This window comes from Scyliorhinus canicula, chromosome 3 (assembly GCF_902713615.1).
Source record: "Scyliorhinus canicula chromosome 3, sScyCan1.1, whole genome shotgun sequence".
NCBI classification, from domain to species: domain Eukaryota; kingdom Metazoa; phylum Chordata; class Chondrichthyes; order Carcharhiniformes; family Scyliorhinidae; genus Scyliorhinus; species Scyliorhinus canicula.
This window is the reverse complement of record NC_052148.1, coordinates 220,586,992-220,602,274: the sequence shown is the minus strand read 5'-3', so window position 1 is coordinate 220,602,274 and position 15,283 is coordinate 220,586,992. Positions and strand designations below refer to the sequence as shown.

Here is a 15,283-nt window from a genome sequence, read left to right as displayed (position 1 = left end):
CGTCTTTTTGCCAACTCCACCGTCAAGTCCTGGTAGATCCAAACTCCAGCATGATCCCACTGCACCTCGCGCTTCTGCCTCGCCCAGTTTAACACCTCCTTCATGCAGTACTTATGGAAGCAAATAATTACTGTTCTTGGCGGCTCATTCACTTTGGGCTTCGGCCTTAATGACCGAAGAGCTCGGTTCAGCTCATACCGGGAGGGGTTGTCACCCTCCCCCATCAACTCCGCCAACCTCTTAGTGAAGTACTCTGTTGGCCTTGGGCCCTCTGTCCCTTCGGGTAAGCCCACAATTCTCAGATTGTGCCGCCTTGAGTGGTTCTCCAAGTCCTCGAGCTTTGCTTGGAGTCCGCTGTTGACCTCCACCACCCTCCGCAGCTCGTCCCCCATCGAGGTGAACTGGTCGCTGTGCTGTGACACGGCCTCCTCCACTTCATTCATCTTATCGCCCTGCTCTCTCACCTCGGCTGATGTCTTTGCCACAGCTACCCTCACCGGGGCGATTGCCTCCTCCACCAATGACTTCAATGCGCCCGCCGTCTCCTTCCTCAAAGCCTCCATGTACCTCACAAACTGCTTTTCCAACTCCACAGCCATCACCTCGGTCATCTTCTCCACTGTAAGTAGTGCGGCCCCACCATGCACCATGCATCCGCCATCTTGTGAGCACTTTTGCTGGTCCTCTCATTCATTTAACGGCTAGCCCACATTTCCTCCCTTCCTCGACGCTGCTTTTCGCATCAACGACTTATTATTTTTCCATTCTTTTCACCCTTCTTTCCTTCTTCAAATTTTTTTTTAATTATAGAAAAACAATAAATTCTTCCTTCAAAAAAAAACTTTCGAACTTCTTTCTCTTCTTTTTTGTATTCCTCCAGAATTTCCCTGGGACCAGCCTTCAGTCTTCTTATAACATTCTAGGCGGGAGCCACCCGATGTGGGACATCTCACCTGCATCGCGCCCTGGCTTCGGGCCTGCCGCCTCGACCTCCGTTTGGCTCCGCTCCTGCTGCTCCGACCTCCGCGCGTGCTGGGCCCGAAGCCTCCGCACCAGCCGCCCAATACCTGCGCAGGGCTCCTCGCCGGTTTCCAAACCGGCCCCGCTTGATGCCCAGGACGGCACCAAAGCCTAGCAAAGCGTTGCAAATAGTGGCCACAGGCGGGAGCTCCACTCGATGCGGCCGACCCGCTCGCAATCGCCACCGGAAGTCTGCTGTATGGATTTTATGATTACCCATTCACATTCACACAAAAGAGCAAGACCATTCTATGAATATGTAACAAATTTTCAGACACAGGTGATCCAACTTTGCAGCAGGACGAAAGTCAGACAAAAAGAGCCATCAGACTCTATAATGAGCTGATGTCTGGTATAATGAGGGTGTTTCAGAGGACAATGGGTCTTGATTGAATCACCCTGGATGAACAGGAGTATCCTGTTTTTCCCATTAACGTGTTGGGGCTGGATGTAACAATGGCCAGTTGTGGCCGAATACCTATGACTCAATGCTAACAGACCAGTGTTAAGGAACATCAGAACAGATCTTCAGCGATAACCTGGGAGTCCCCCAGGCACAACCATCGCAAGAAGAAGGGACCCTGAGTTTTGAAGCCCAGAAAAGATATCCACATTGAGTGAACATAGCCCAGCCAGCCTCCTAAGTGCAGGTAATACCTGGAACTCAGATGTGAGTCTGAGTCATACTTTGTTGAGTGAGAGCATTGTGAACAAAACTGCATTAAACTATGAACCTATTTTGCCCTTTGTTCATCTCGGGCACCTCGATAAATCTTTTGATTAATGCACTGGTCGAAGTACCTAAGGTTTTACAGATACATCAACCTTGTGTCAAATTTGCCTCTGTTTATATTGGTTGTGAAATATCTGGAAAAAAATAATGATGTGTGACAATGTAGATTTTTATTAATGTGCAAATCAGCCAGCAACTTGTGGTAAGGAACAGATTTGTTATGAGTTGCAAATTCCCACCAACTGTGGAGTTTAATTCCTGCAGGTTGTGAATTTGTTGGAGGTTTTATTTCATCCTATTTTTAATCTCCTTTTGCACTATATCTTTCCAAACCTTTTCCACTCTTTCCATTTCTCTTCTTGCACCTGATTTGTCATCTATTTCTCCCTCGCTAATTAATGCCCTTTCTCAGTCCTTCTCCTGTTTCTTTCTCAATTCTTTAACCTCATTGGGTTAAGGAGATACTGTTTAGCCCATTGTTTACCAAAGTTCAAGAAGTCCCATGACCATTGCTGTGTCAGTAATTCAGCCGGCAATTCACTGGGTAAAAGAAAAACTTTAAACAGGAAGGCGCAGGAACAAATCCTTAACAGGGCTTGAGGTAAATGCCCCACTCCTGCGAAGTCTGGGCCATGGATTGATTTTGTTCACAAAAATAAAAGGCAGCATCATCAAGAAAGGCATTTACTGCATAAAAATTAGTAGATGTAAAGGTTCTAAAAATTGGTACAAGACAACCTGAATAAAATGGGTGGATGCAGAAGGATCTTCCAAAATCACCCTGCACGGTCATCTCCTCTCTTCGTCCTTCAGCATACCAACATAATTTTTACTTTCAATAATTTTTTTTACAATTAATGGCAATTTAGTATGGCCAATCCATCTACCCTGCACATCTTTGGGTTGTCGGGGTGAGACCCATGCAGTCAGGGGGAGAATGTGCAAACTCTACACGGACAGTGACCCGGGGCCAGAATCAAACCCAGGACTTTGGAGCCGAGAGGCAGCCAACAAAATATAATAATGTGAAATGTTATATGGAGATAGTCCAAACAAAGTAGTTTTGAGACTTTTTTAAAACAAGGGTGACACGGTGGCACCTTGTGAGCACTGCTGCCTCAAAGCACCAGGGACCTGGTTTCAAATGCTGGCCTTGGGTGACTGTGTGGAGTTTGCACTTTCTCCCTATGTGTGCATGGGTTTCCTCCGGGTGATCTGGTTTCCTCCCACTGTCCAAAGATGTGCTGGTTGAGTGGATTGACCATGCTCGATTGCCGGCTAGTTCGGGTTATGGGGATAGGGTGGGGTAGTGGGGTTCTCTCTCAGAGGGGCAGTGCAGTCTCACTGGGCCAAACGGCCTCCTCCTGCACTGTAGGGATTCCATATAGTGCAATAACTCCTGTAAAGGACACATTAAAATTTGATACCGATACCTGACAATGCAATTTTCTTGCCTTCGCCTGATGGGTTATGTTAGCGAGACTAACTGGGGTCAATCATAAACCCATGAATTGATGTATTTTATGTGGTCACAAACACAGCAAATTTCAAATGCAAATAAAAATGATTAAAAGCAGTGAATAATTAAAAAGGCACACTGTTCAAACAATAGTGAAAATAAAATAAATCACAGGTGAGTAGTTCTCTCCTATGTCTTAATCCAGACAAACTTTAAGTGATGTTATTTAAGTTCCATCAAATGCTAAGAACTACAACTATTCATGCCACAAATCTCACCATGCATCAGTACAGACACTGCTAATTTCGTGCACACACAAAAAAAGACTGATCTAAATTGAAAACTAGCACATTCTACACTTGATCAAAGACCAGCATTCCAATGTTGGGTACCTGAATGATCACCCGGCGACGGATGACCCTGGTAGTTACCGTCTCCTCATCAGAACTGCTTTCCATAGCCCCCAGTTGTTCTGCTATCTCCTAGTGAAGGCAGTCAAGGAGACAGGATTGCAAAGCTGACAGACTGAGGCCCCAAACTATTAGTCACCAGAATGGTTTATCTTTTCCAAACTTACCTTTGCTTTAATCTATTAGGTTTACTTAACAATTTCTTTCATGTAATCTTGATGCTCACAATGAAAATATTGGATTCCATTTGTAGTATGTTTATTTTCCCTGATCTGACACCAATCAAATCACATAATTGATACTGTAGAATGCTCAGAGGATGTGAAAGGCTTGATGCGAATGCAAGTTCTTTCTCAAGAGCACTGCAAGGTTAAAAATTGTTACCAGTATCAATGGAGTAAAATATGAATCTTTTTCTTAAAATCAGTTGAAAACCACATGACTGGTTGAAGGTTTCGTGTCTTTGCAGTTTATGTTTAATAAACTTAAATGTTTATTTCTTTCCCAGATCGCTTTCAAAGCAAACGTCTACTACAAGTGACATCCTCCAATGATTCCACCAGTACTATTCTAAACAGGCCAGTATTGAGGTGTGCAAGAATGGGGGGTGGGGAGCAACATTCCCATTGATATTCCTTTCAACTATGTGAAAAGATAGAATATGTCCCAGGTTTCCTTCACGATGACAGAACTGCAATGAGAATCAGTGGTGCAATAGCAGTGGCAACTAATACTGCTACGCAAATCTATTGCGCAAATAAGCTACCCACTTTTAATGGAGATTAAATTCAGATGAAACAGGCACAATTAGGTCTCTGGTTAGTAAAGAGACAGCTTATTTTAAAGAAAACTATCTTACAACTTGGACAATTTTATGCTCCAACAACATACAAGCATGGTTCTCCTCAAAAGAATGGATGTTGTTGCAAATATTCTGTTCATAGTTCAGGGGCAGGATTCTCCAGTCGCCGACGCCAAAATCGCGTTCGGTGATCGTCCCGAGAATACCCGTTTCCAGCCAAATCGGGGGCGGCGCCACTTTCGTGATGCTCCACCCCCTCCAAAGCGGCATACTCTGCGCGCTGTATTGAAGGCCTCAGGATGTTGCCTGAGGCCCACCCCCGATGCTCCGCCCCCGACTAGCCGAGTACCCAACGGCATCGGTCGCGTGTACTATCATCCGTCGGGAACTCGGTGTGGCGGCTTCAGACTCAGTCCAGTGCCACCACAGTCGAGGGAGGGCCGATCTGCGGGCAGGGGGGACTTTGTCAGGGTCTGGGGGCACTGTTGAGGGGTGGTCCGGGGCTCACGAGCCGGCCAAAGGAAGGGCACTATTTTGCAGGCCGAGTCCGCGCATGGCTGGCGCCATATTACAGGGCATGGCCGCTGCAGGCCGCCGCCGTGCGCATGCGCGGCCATGGACCCAGCAGTTCTCCAGGTCATATCGGCAGCTAGAGCCAGAGGATCGGTGGCCTTTTTCCGCCAAAGTTTCGGTCGTAGAATGCCACCGTTCCCACGCAGGAGTGAGGTTATATCTCAGAATTGGAGAATCCAGTCCCATGTGTTTCAATTTATGATTTTTGCTTCAGGTATTAAAGTGTAACTGTGGAAAATGGGATAAATGCAATTAAAGTAGCTTGAAATCTACTCCACTTAAAAGGTTGGACATGTTTCTTTAGGAGGTTCATAGCTATATATGGACAGCATAGTAGCACTGTGGTTAGCACTGTTACTTCACAGCACCAGGGTCCCAGGTTCGATTCCCGCTTAGGTCACTGTCTTTGTGGAGTCTGCACATTGTCCCGTATCTGCGTGGGTTTCCTCCGGATGCTCCGATTTCCTCTCACAAGTCCTGAAAGACGCGCTGTTAGGCGAATTGGGCATTCTGAATTCTCCCACTGTGTACCCAAACAGGCGCCGGAATGTGGTGACTAGGGGCTTTTCACAGTAACTTCATTGCAGTGTTAATGTAAGCCTACTTGTGACAATAAGGATTATTATTATTAAAGGTAAAATCACAGATCAGCAGGCAGCTTCCTTAGCTGAAGATGTGGAGACATCGGGCTGGGTCCATGGCGGGGGGACCTGTTGGAATACTTAACCCTTGAGAAGGTTAAGTTTGAACTGAGGGGAAGCTCGGAGGGATTCTACAAGTCATGGGCAATATTTATTATGCACTTTGAAGAACTGGATAACATCGAACATTAGTTGGAGGGGGATAGGTGGGAGGACTCGGGGGGAGGGGAGCTGTGTATATTGAGGATGACTATGAGTAATCCCCGATTCCTTTTTGTCATTTGTTTATGTAAACATGCGGGCTAATGTTTGGGGGTTGGTGGGAGGATGGGATCGTTGTTATTGTTATGGGATTCGCATATTTGTTGCTGATTATTGTTTATTGTTGGTGGGTGTAAATTTGGGAGAAAATGTGAAAAAGGAGAATAAAAATATTTTTTTAAAAACCTATCATAAAGGTTGGCTAGACGATAGCCCAGAGCAGATTACATTGTCATGAATATGGTTGGAGTTTAGCACTCTAGTTTCAATTTATCCAGGTATTTGCTGGGAGAGGTTTTTAGTTGCAGTTTGGACCTTGTGTGGTTTGCAGCTCACTGAGAAACGTTAACCAAGGTAAAGGACAGTTAGACAGTTCCGCATTTCAGCAGAATAAAACCCTAACTTCATCACTGAATGTGTGAAAGGTAGATGCGTCTTAGTTTGAATTTTTTGAGGAATAGAAGATTGCCTAAGGTAGTGGGAGAACCTCAGACCTCACACAGTCTTATTAAAAATATTGGAAAAGTAAGCAGAACAAGGAACTGAGGTCTCGGCTGCGATTTTACGGGTCCGTTAGTCGTGGCCACAAATCCCGCTAAATCCTGTGAGGGCCATAATCTCCACTTGCGATCTCTCCCCACCCCAGTGACATGGGTAGCACGGTAACACAAGTGGATAGCACTGTGGCTTCACAGCGCCAGGGTCCCAGGTTTGCTTCCCCACTGGGTCACTGTCTGTGCAGAGTCTGCACGTTCTCCCAGTGTCTGCATGGGTTTCCTCCGGGTGCTCCGGTTTCCTCCCACAGTCCAAAGACGTGCAGGTTAGGTGGAATAGCCATGTAAAAATGCCCTTATTGACCAAAAAGGGTAGGAGGGGTTATTGGGTTATGTGGATAGGGCGGAAGTGAGGGCTTAAGAAGGTCGGTGCAGATTGATGGGCCGAATGGCCTCCTTCTGCACTGTATGTTCTATGTTCATGGCCAGAAAGGGTGTGAACCTGATTCGCATTAATTTAATGTAATTAAGCAGCTTTACGCATAGCGCCTGGCAGGCCCCATGGAATGCTCCTCCTCCCAGCAGTGTCACATCACACCAGTGCAAATCACAGCTGTTTTTTGAAAATGACCATGTCTGTGGTGTGGAGGTGCCTGGGGTTGAGGGAAGAGGCTGGACATTGCCCCTTTTATTGCCCCCTGGCACCAGTGAGGTGGGCACTGAGGGGGAAACTGCTAGTGGGCACTACCAAGGTGGGGGAAACCCTCCTCCATTGAGGAGGAGTCCCCCTTATGTGTGGTGGCGTGGAGGAAAAGAGTGCCTCCCTGATACTTCCTTTGAGGCAGCACGGTAGCATGGTGGTTAGCATAAATGCTTCACAGCTCCAGGGTCCCAGGTTCGGTTCCCGGCTGGGTCACTGTCTGTGCGGAGTCTGCACGTCCTCCCCGTGTGTGCGTGGGTTTCCTCCGGGTGCTCCGGATTCCTCCCACAGTCCAAAGATGTGCGGGTTAAGTGGATTGGCCATGCTAAATTGCCCGTAGTGTCCTAAAAAGTAAGGTTGGGGGGGGGGGGGGGGGGGGGGGGGGGGGGGGGGGGGGGGGGGGGGGGGGGGGGGGGGGGAGAGAGAGAGAGAGAGAGAGAGGGGTTGTTGGGTTACGGGTATAGGGTGGGTTTGAGTAGGGTGATCATTGCTCGGCATAACATCGAGGGCCGAAGGGCCTGTTCTGTGCTGTACTGTTCTATGTTCCTTGGTGGGGAAGAGTCATGCTGAAGCTTGTTGGGTGGTTCTTCAATTTTCTTTTCGCAGATTGGGGCAGTATTTAAGGATGGCGCCCCGTACTCTGTGGCGCAGGCCCAGCCGGCTCTATCAGGCCCCGCAGGGGCGGCGCTGCAAACCATGCCCCTATTTTTTTTGACAGAATATTAGAAACCTTGGCGAGAAACGGGCTGGTTTTCAATTAGAACCTGACACTGCCATTTTAAGAATTAATCTTGCCCCTCATCTCTACTTTCCTGCCTATCGCCTATATCCTTTGATTCCCTTGTCAATCAAGAATCTATTCAACTCAGTCTTAAAAATATTCCATGACTCTGCCTTCACTGCTCTCTGGGAAATAGAATTTTACTGACCTTCTGAAATGAAAGTTTCACCTCTGACAAGCTGTGAAAAATTATCCAAAAGACGTTGGCATACTTATGGTTGGCCTCTACAGAAGTAAATAACTTCAACACTGGTGTGTCTTATAAGATATTTCTTGGGGGAAGTAGGAAAAAAACCCAAGTATTTAACATGCATAGTTATAAACCATATTATTAATTTAAAAAAAAATAAAAATTTAGTGTACCCAACTCATTTTTTAAAAATTAAGCGGCACTTTAGTGTGGCCAATCCACCTAACCTGCACATCTTTGGGTTGTGGGGACGAAATCCACGCAGACACAGGGAGAATGTGCAAACTCCACACGGACAGTGATCCAGAGCAGGGATCGAACCTGGGACCTCGGCGTCGTGAGGCAGCAATGCTAACCACTGTGCCACCGTGCTGCCCTACCATATTATTAAGATAGTTGTTTTGTTTAATTCTTTTACATACAATAAATGTTATGTTTTGTTTTTTAAAAATGAAATCTTGTGGTGCGGTTCTCTTGGTTAAAACAAGGTGCTTAGATTGCCCATAACTGGTTTGCAATAAGTTACCTCAATAAGATTTCTAATTCTTACATTATTGACGGGTCTGTTTATATAATTGTTGAGAAAAACATCTTGGAATGAATTAGAGTTATTGTTAATCTCCCATGTCTGAGTCAATTCTGATAGAGCCCTACTATCACCCATTTTCTTACCAGCAAAAGCAACTTGCATTCATACAATATTCTGACCATACTGAAAGATGCCAAGGTGCTCAAAGAAGCATAATCAGACAAAAAATGACACTGAATAAAAGAAGCAGATGTGAGGAGAGGTGATAAAAGTTTGATGGAAATGATATGTTTTAAAGAGGGTCTTACATGAATACAGAGAGGTGGAGAGTCAAAGATGCTCAAGGAGGGATTTTCAGGGCTTCAGCCTTAGGCAGTTGAAGGTGGCATCTTTAATGTTGGGGTGAATGTAGAGGGGGTTGGAAAAAGGCCAGATTTGGAGGAACACAGTGATTTTGGAGGGGTATAAGGCTGGAGGAGGTTACAAAAAGAAAGTCCTTAGAGGCATTTGTCCACAAGGATGAGAATTCCAATTTGGAGGTATTTGGGGACCGGGAACCAACGTAAATCGCCAAGCACAGGATAATGAGTGAAAAGGGTTTGGTGTGAGTTAGGATTCAGACAGCAGTGTTTTGGATGAACTCAAGTTAACTGAGGGTGGAAGATGGAAGACTGCCCAGGAGTGCATTGGAAGATCTCCGTACGAGGGTAAAATCAGAAAGCTAGTGCAGCAATAACTTCAATAAAATGTAGTTATCAGAAGGTGAAAAACCTTTCAGGAACAGCAATAAAACTGCTCTTTGGTATTGCTAAGAGAAAAGTCACATTTATTTTTCTTTTATTAAATACATTTATACTATTAATTGTTTACTTCAGACTCTGGACAATTGGCTTCCTTTGTTTGCACGTCTGAACGTATAAACCCTATATTTCATGGGTCTATGTATGACTGAGAAAAGGGAATGAAATTTAGTCACGTAAATACAGAAAGCCGAGTCTTCCAGAACATGAATTAAACAAGTACCGATATAAAAATGATAGTTTCTCTCATATCATGATATTTTTATATTAAATACAATTGTACTTTTGACTCTCACTGTTATAATCTTACCTTTTCTAGTGATTTCTCCTCAAAGGTTTTTCTTGTGCCCTCCGGATGCTCCTCAGTTGCTTCCACTATAATGGGGCCAGTTGTCTGGGGGGCTTGCAACCCCTCACAGACTTGAACTTCGTCAGGTTCCTGCACAATGGGACTTGGTTCCTCTATTCTTAGTGTTACCATCTCTTCCGGCTGCTTAATTGCCTCTTCCCCCTGGACATTAGACTTTTCTAGTTCCTCACATTTTCCTCTAAGAAAATCAATGATTTCCCCAGCAGACGCTGCAGTTTCTTGGTTCCTCATCCTGTGCGGAAGAATTTTCATGACATGCAAGTGTTACAAACAATTGCCGATTATAAATTACAGCCAAATAGTAATTTTGAAACTCTTTTCCACCCCTCACTAAGTTTGAATTTCTGCAGACTAAGCTCACCCAATTGTGGCTAAAACTGTAAAGTTGCAGAAAATAATGTTCTTCTGGTCAATATCAGGCCTTTTCAACTTCAGTTGAGACTATAGCTCGGCCTTTATTCTGCCTGTCCGTTGGTGAGTGATGTAAACATGGGATTAACACGTTGCTGTCTGCTTTGCTCCTGTAGCCCCAGAGATTTGGAGATGAAAAGGACATTGCAATGCTCAATGATGTAATTTGAATCCTGCCTCCAGTTGAACTGTGAAATCTGAGAGTCCTGCTTGGAGCCACCAGCAAGAGCTGACACTGTGCGCCTGAATCGCAAAGAGTTAACATGCAGGGATCTAATTAGGAAGGCAAATAGAATGCTGTATAGGACATTGGCGAGGCCACACCCAGAGTGTGCAGTTCTGGTCTTCTAAGCTAAGGAGGGACATACTTGCATTGGAAACAAATTGTGGACAATTTCAGACTAGCTAAAGTAAAAGGAAAATACTGCAGACAGATACTGGAAATCAGAAATACAAACAGAAAATGCTGGAAAAACGCAGCCGGTCGGGCAGCATCTGAAGAGAGAAACGGTTAACGTTTTGAGTCCGTATGACTCTTCTTCCCAAATTATGATCATGTTGTTCTTGTATGAATGTTTAGGATCCTATAAAAATCTTAAATGCACTCTCAGCTATTTGTCTAACGGCAAAACAGCACTCAATTAAGCATCCAATGTATAATTGAGATAAATCTGATCTCGCTGCACTAAAAACACTATAAACTCATTTAACAAATAGTTAACATTTAACATGCCACATCAGCCTTTTAAACCTAAACCAAATAAAACCTTACATGGATTCTTCCCTTTGAGTGTCAGGAAGTGATTTCTCTTCCTCTTCAGCTTCTTTTCCCTTTTGAGTTTGTCTCACGAGCGTGCAGCTGGACTGCTCATCCCCTGACTCCTTCAATTGATCCTGTGATTTTGCTCTGGCCTGTGGACTGGCCTCCTGAGGTTTACAGCTACTGATGGAACTATCTTCCTCTGAGACAAGAGGTGGTTGTGTTTGAAAGCATTCACCATGGTGTTCATGAACTATTTGGGCGAGATCACTATAAAGCTCTCTCGAAGCTGGTTGTCCAGACTTCGTCATCTTTGGACTGTACAGGTCATCAGAAAGTGCAGAGAAACCTGGAAGTAGAGAATGCAAATTGATTACGGTGAGCTGCTATTATGGATAGTGCTAGGAAAAGCAATGTGTTTAAAAATGTGAATACTCAATTTGGCTCTCATGTCTGCACAGTTCAATAGATTTAAATCTAATAGATTAATTATTTTTTGTCACTATTTACCTGTGACAATTCTAGAAACTTGACAAGTACTTGGAATGATATGAGAAATTGATAGGTACAGTAGTGGTCACTGCCTACATTGCACTTAAAGGCAGATGGAATAGAATCATAGAATTCCTACAGTGCAGAAGGCGGCCATACGGCCGATCGAGGCTGCACCGACCCTTTGAATGACCACACTACCTAGGGCCAATCCCCCCTGGCCTATTCCTGAAATCCCTCCCTCAGGGGCAACTTTAGCATAGCCAATCCACCAACTTGCACAAATTTGGAGTGTGGGAGGAAACCGGAGCAGCCAGAGGAAACTCATGCAAACACAGGGAGAATGCGCAAATACCACACAGACAGACCCTAGGTTGGAACTGAACCAGGGTCCCTGGCGCTGCGTCAGCGTGAATAGAATAGATTTTTAAATTGCCGATTATAGAAACCACCTGTTTCCCATTGCTATTTAAATGAATAGAAAGAAAATCAGATGATTTCTATATCACATAATCAATCCACAAAGTGAATTTTACACCCAGGTGGCAGGTTGAACGTTTATCTCAATGTTTCATATTAGCGAAGGTGATCAGCTCAGCAGGGGAGAAGTCTTGAAATCTGGTTAAAACATCCCCTTGCACATTTAGCTCAGAATTTTGTATCCTCTCCTGGGGCGGGATGACAGGCGGGGTAGTGCAATTGGGCGTCATGCAGTTGGCGCAATCCCAGTGCCTACGGGCTTCCACCCGCCCGGACTGCCATTTTACCAAGGGTGTGGGTGGCGTCAGGTGGTCCGCTTGCCTGTGGGCCAATTGAGGGCCTTGAGTGGCCAATTAATGGCTGCGTCACCGTGCTGCCCCACACAGGGAGTGACTTCCATTTTTGGCATTGATGCAAAACTCATGGTCTCAAATTCCTCACCGGTTATAGAACCCACCCAGAGATGAAATCAATGGAAAGGTTAAATTTGACAGGGATTATAACAGATGGCAAATCCATCATCAGCAGTTTTTGCCACTGCTGAAAATGACCCCAGAGTTGATTTTTATACAGATTTTATTTAGTGCTTCATACTAACTCTTACACTTTGAGAAATGCATTTACCTTCACTGTGATCCATTGCTATTGTTTGTTCAATCTCTGCATAAGTGCGGGAAACATGATCTCTGCTAGGTGATGTCTGTGTGGTTTCCAACAAGCTGATGATATCCATACGATTAATTTTGGTCAAGGTTTCCATTAGTTTTTCATCTTGGAATGAAATAGAGGAAAAATATTGATGGGGAAAATACTTAACAAATCACCAAGTTACAATTATCTGCTAAAGAACTGAAAAAGAAATCTACCATTTGAGAGAATGTGTTTCTTTTTCCAATCTAAAGATTCAATTTAATAGCCATTAAGGCTCAAACCAACAGAAATTGTTTTTAAAAATTCTAATATCTCAGAAAGGACTGTGCGTTTTCACAGACTTCTTCACAATCAATCCAGCAGGACAAAGTTTGCAAGAGGAAAATAAAAACAAAGAGGAATTAAACACTTGAATTGAATGCTGCCTGCATCTCAGGGTTTAGACAAGCAAACAAAAGAGTTTTTACAAATGTTGTACACTCCGAAGAAATGGCAGCATCACCAAGTAGACAAATCTGGCAATCGAGAACTACAATTAATCCCCTGATCTTGGCTGAGCAGAAAAAAAGTAGAAGGGAGAACGGCAGGAGGTGGTGGTATCGTGGTAATGTCACCGGACCGAGGCTCAGGTTAATGGGTTGAAATCCCAGAACGGTAGCTGTGAGAATTTAATTTCTCTCAATACATCAGCAATATAAAGCTGGTTTCAGCAATGGTGGCTATGGAAATATCATGGATTGTGAAGGATCATTAATGTGCTTGCATATGACTCCAGGCCCACAGAAGTGTGGCTGATTCTTAAACGCCCTCCGAAATGGCCTAGCAAGGCGCTCAGTTCAAGGGCAATTAGGGATGGGTAACAAATGCTGGCCCTTGGGAGAATGTGGGCAGGATCGAGCGACGCAGTTTCGCCCAGCGTGGATCTGGGAGCACCGGGTGAATCGCGTGCAAGCCCCACATCGTACTCCATGCTGGACCGATCGAGAGTAACTCGGTTCGCTCCGGCCGGCAGATCAGGTAGCAGCAAATTACTGCAGATGCTGGAATCTGAAACAAAAGCAGAAAATACTGGACAATCTCAGCAAATCTGACAACATCCGTGTGGAGAGAGAAGGGAGCTAATGTTTTGCGTCTGGCTGACTCTTTGGCAAAGCTAGAGAGAACCGAGGCAAGATGAGATTTAAAGGTGGTTGGGGGGCGGGGGTCCTGGATAGGGGGCCAGCGCCAGGTGGAGATTGACAAAGATGTCATGGACAGAAAGACAAAGGGAATGTAAATGGTGGAGATCATGAATGAGGGTGCTGATAGCGGCACAATAAGAGATCAGAATGTGTTAATGGCAGAACAGAGATCCAGATCAGCACCTAAGTACCCAGACGCCGGGTTCACCGGGTGCCCTGCACTCACCAGCCGCACTTGGGAGCCATTGCCAGGGTGCCATTTAGTACTGGTTCACCGAACCAGTCATAACAGCACCTGGGGGTCTCCCAGGCCGTTGGAGACCTGCGGGTGGTTGGGGACAGGGCTTGGTGGTACCCCAGCACTCCAGGGCACCTGGGGTGGGGGGGGGTCTTGCCAAGCAGAAGGGCGGATGTGGTGGGGGTTCCCAAGGTTGGGTGGGAGAGAATGAAGGGGGGGGGGGGTCATAAAAACAGGGGAGTGACTGAAAAGGTGGGGTGGGGAACGATCAGGACTTCTGGACAAATTCTCCCCGATCTGCGAGGAGCCTTTCTTGCTGGGAAATCCCTCTGAATGCGGCCTCGGTGGGGAGAAACTCCGCAACGCCAAAAAAACCCAGCAAAGTACTGTTGGACAGCGGGGTGTTATTCAGCGCTGCAGCCGCCGAGGAACACCCCGCTAAACCCACCCGCCAACCAGACGATGTTAGCTTAAGTCCACTGAATTAGAACATAGAACAGTACAACACAGAACAGGCCCTTCAGCCCTTGATGTTGTGCCGAGCAATGATCACCCTACTCAAACCCACGTATCCACCCTATACCCGTAACCCAACAACTCCCCCCCCCCCCCCCCCCCCCCCCCCCCCAACCTTACTTTTTAGGACACTACGGGCAATTTAGCATGGCAAATCCACCTAACCCACACATCATTGGACTGTGGGAGGAAACCGGAGCACCCGGAGGAAACCCACGCACACACGGGGAGGACGTGCAGACTCCGCACAGACAGTGACCCAGCCGGGAATCGAACCTGGGACCCTGGAGCTGTGAAGCATTTATGCTAACCACCATGCTACCGCGCTGCCCAAATTGCGCTCTATATTTTGAAAAAACTGAAAATTATACAAGAGGGGCAAAGAGGGAACAGCACTGTGGCACAGTGGTTACCACTGCTGCCTCACGGCGCTGAGGTCCCAGGTTCAATCCTGGCTCTGGGTGACTGTCCGTGCGGAGTTTGCATATTCCCCCGGTGTTTGCTTGGGTTTCGCTCCCACAACCCAAACGTTGTGCAGGCTAGGGGGATTGGCCTCGCTAAATTTCCCCTTAATTGGAAAAAAAATGAATTGGGCACTCTGAAGGGCAATGTGTGTCCGAAAATAAAGAAGTGTGTGTTATATTGTGATTAATATATATTTTCCCAATATGATATGGCCTAGGAGCTATATACTCATGTGTATGTATATATATCCAGAGTGTGACAGAGCACTCACTAATAGACTACAGTCTGCGTATTAAACTAATAACCTTACAGTCCACAGCGGTTGG

General features: G+C 45.7%; 1 protein-coding gene across 28 annotated transcripts in view; it reads right to left on the bottom strand.

The window, feature by feature from the left end:
- Positions 1–15,283, bottom strand: part of ank2b (ankyrin 2b, neuronal) — a 1,110,754-nt gene that overhangs the window by 28,997 nt on the left and 1,066,474 nt on the right. For 27 of the 28 annotated variants that reach the window (XM_038792202.1, XM_038792212.1, XM_038792216.1 and 24 more), the window contains 4 exons: positions 12,531–12,677; positions 10,947–11,283; positions 9,704–9,995; positions 3,605–3,694 (listed from right to left, as the gene is read on the bottom strand). In XM_038792202.1, the coding sequence (XP_038648130.1) occupies positions 3,605–3,694; positions 9,704–9,995; positions 10,947–11,283; positions 12,531–12,677 (866 nt within the window). The remainder of the gene's footprint in view (positions 1–3,604; positions 3,695–9,703; positions 9,996–10,946; positions 11,284–12,530; positions 12,678–15,283) is intronic. The other variant, XM_038792208.1, reaches the window with a different exon arrangement.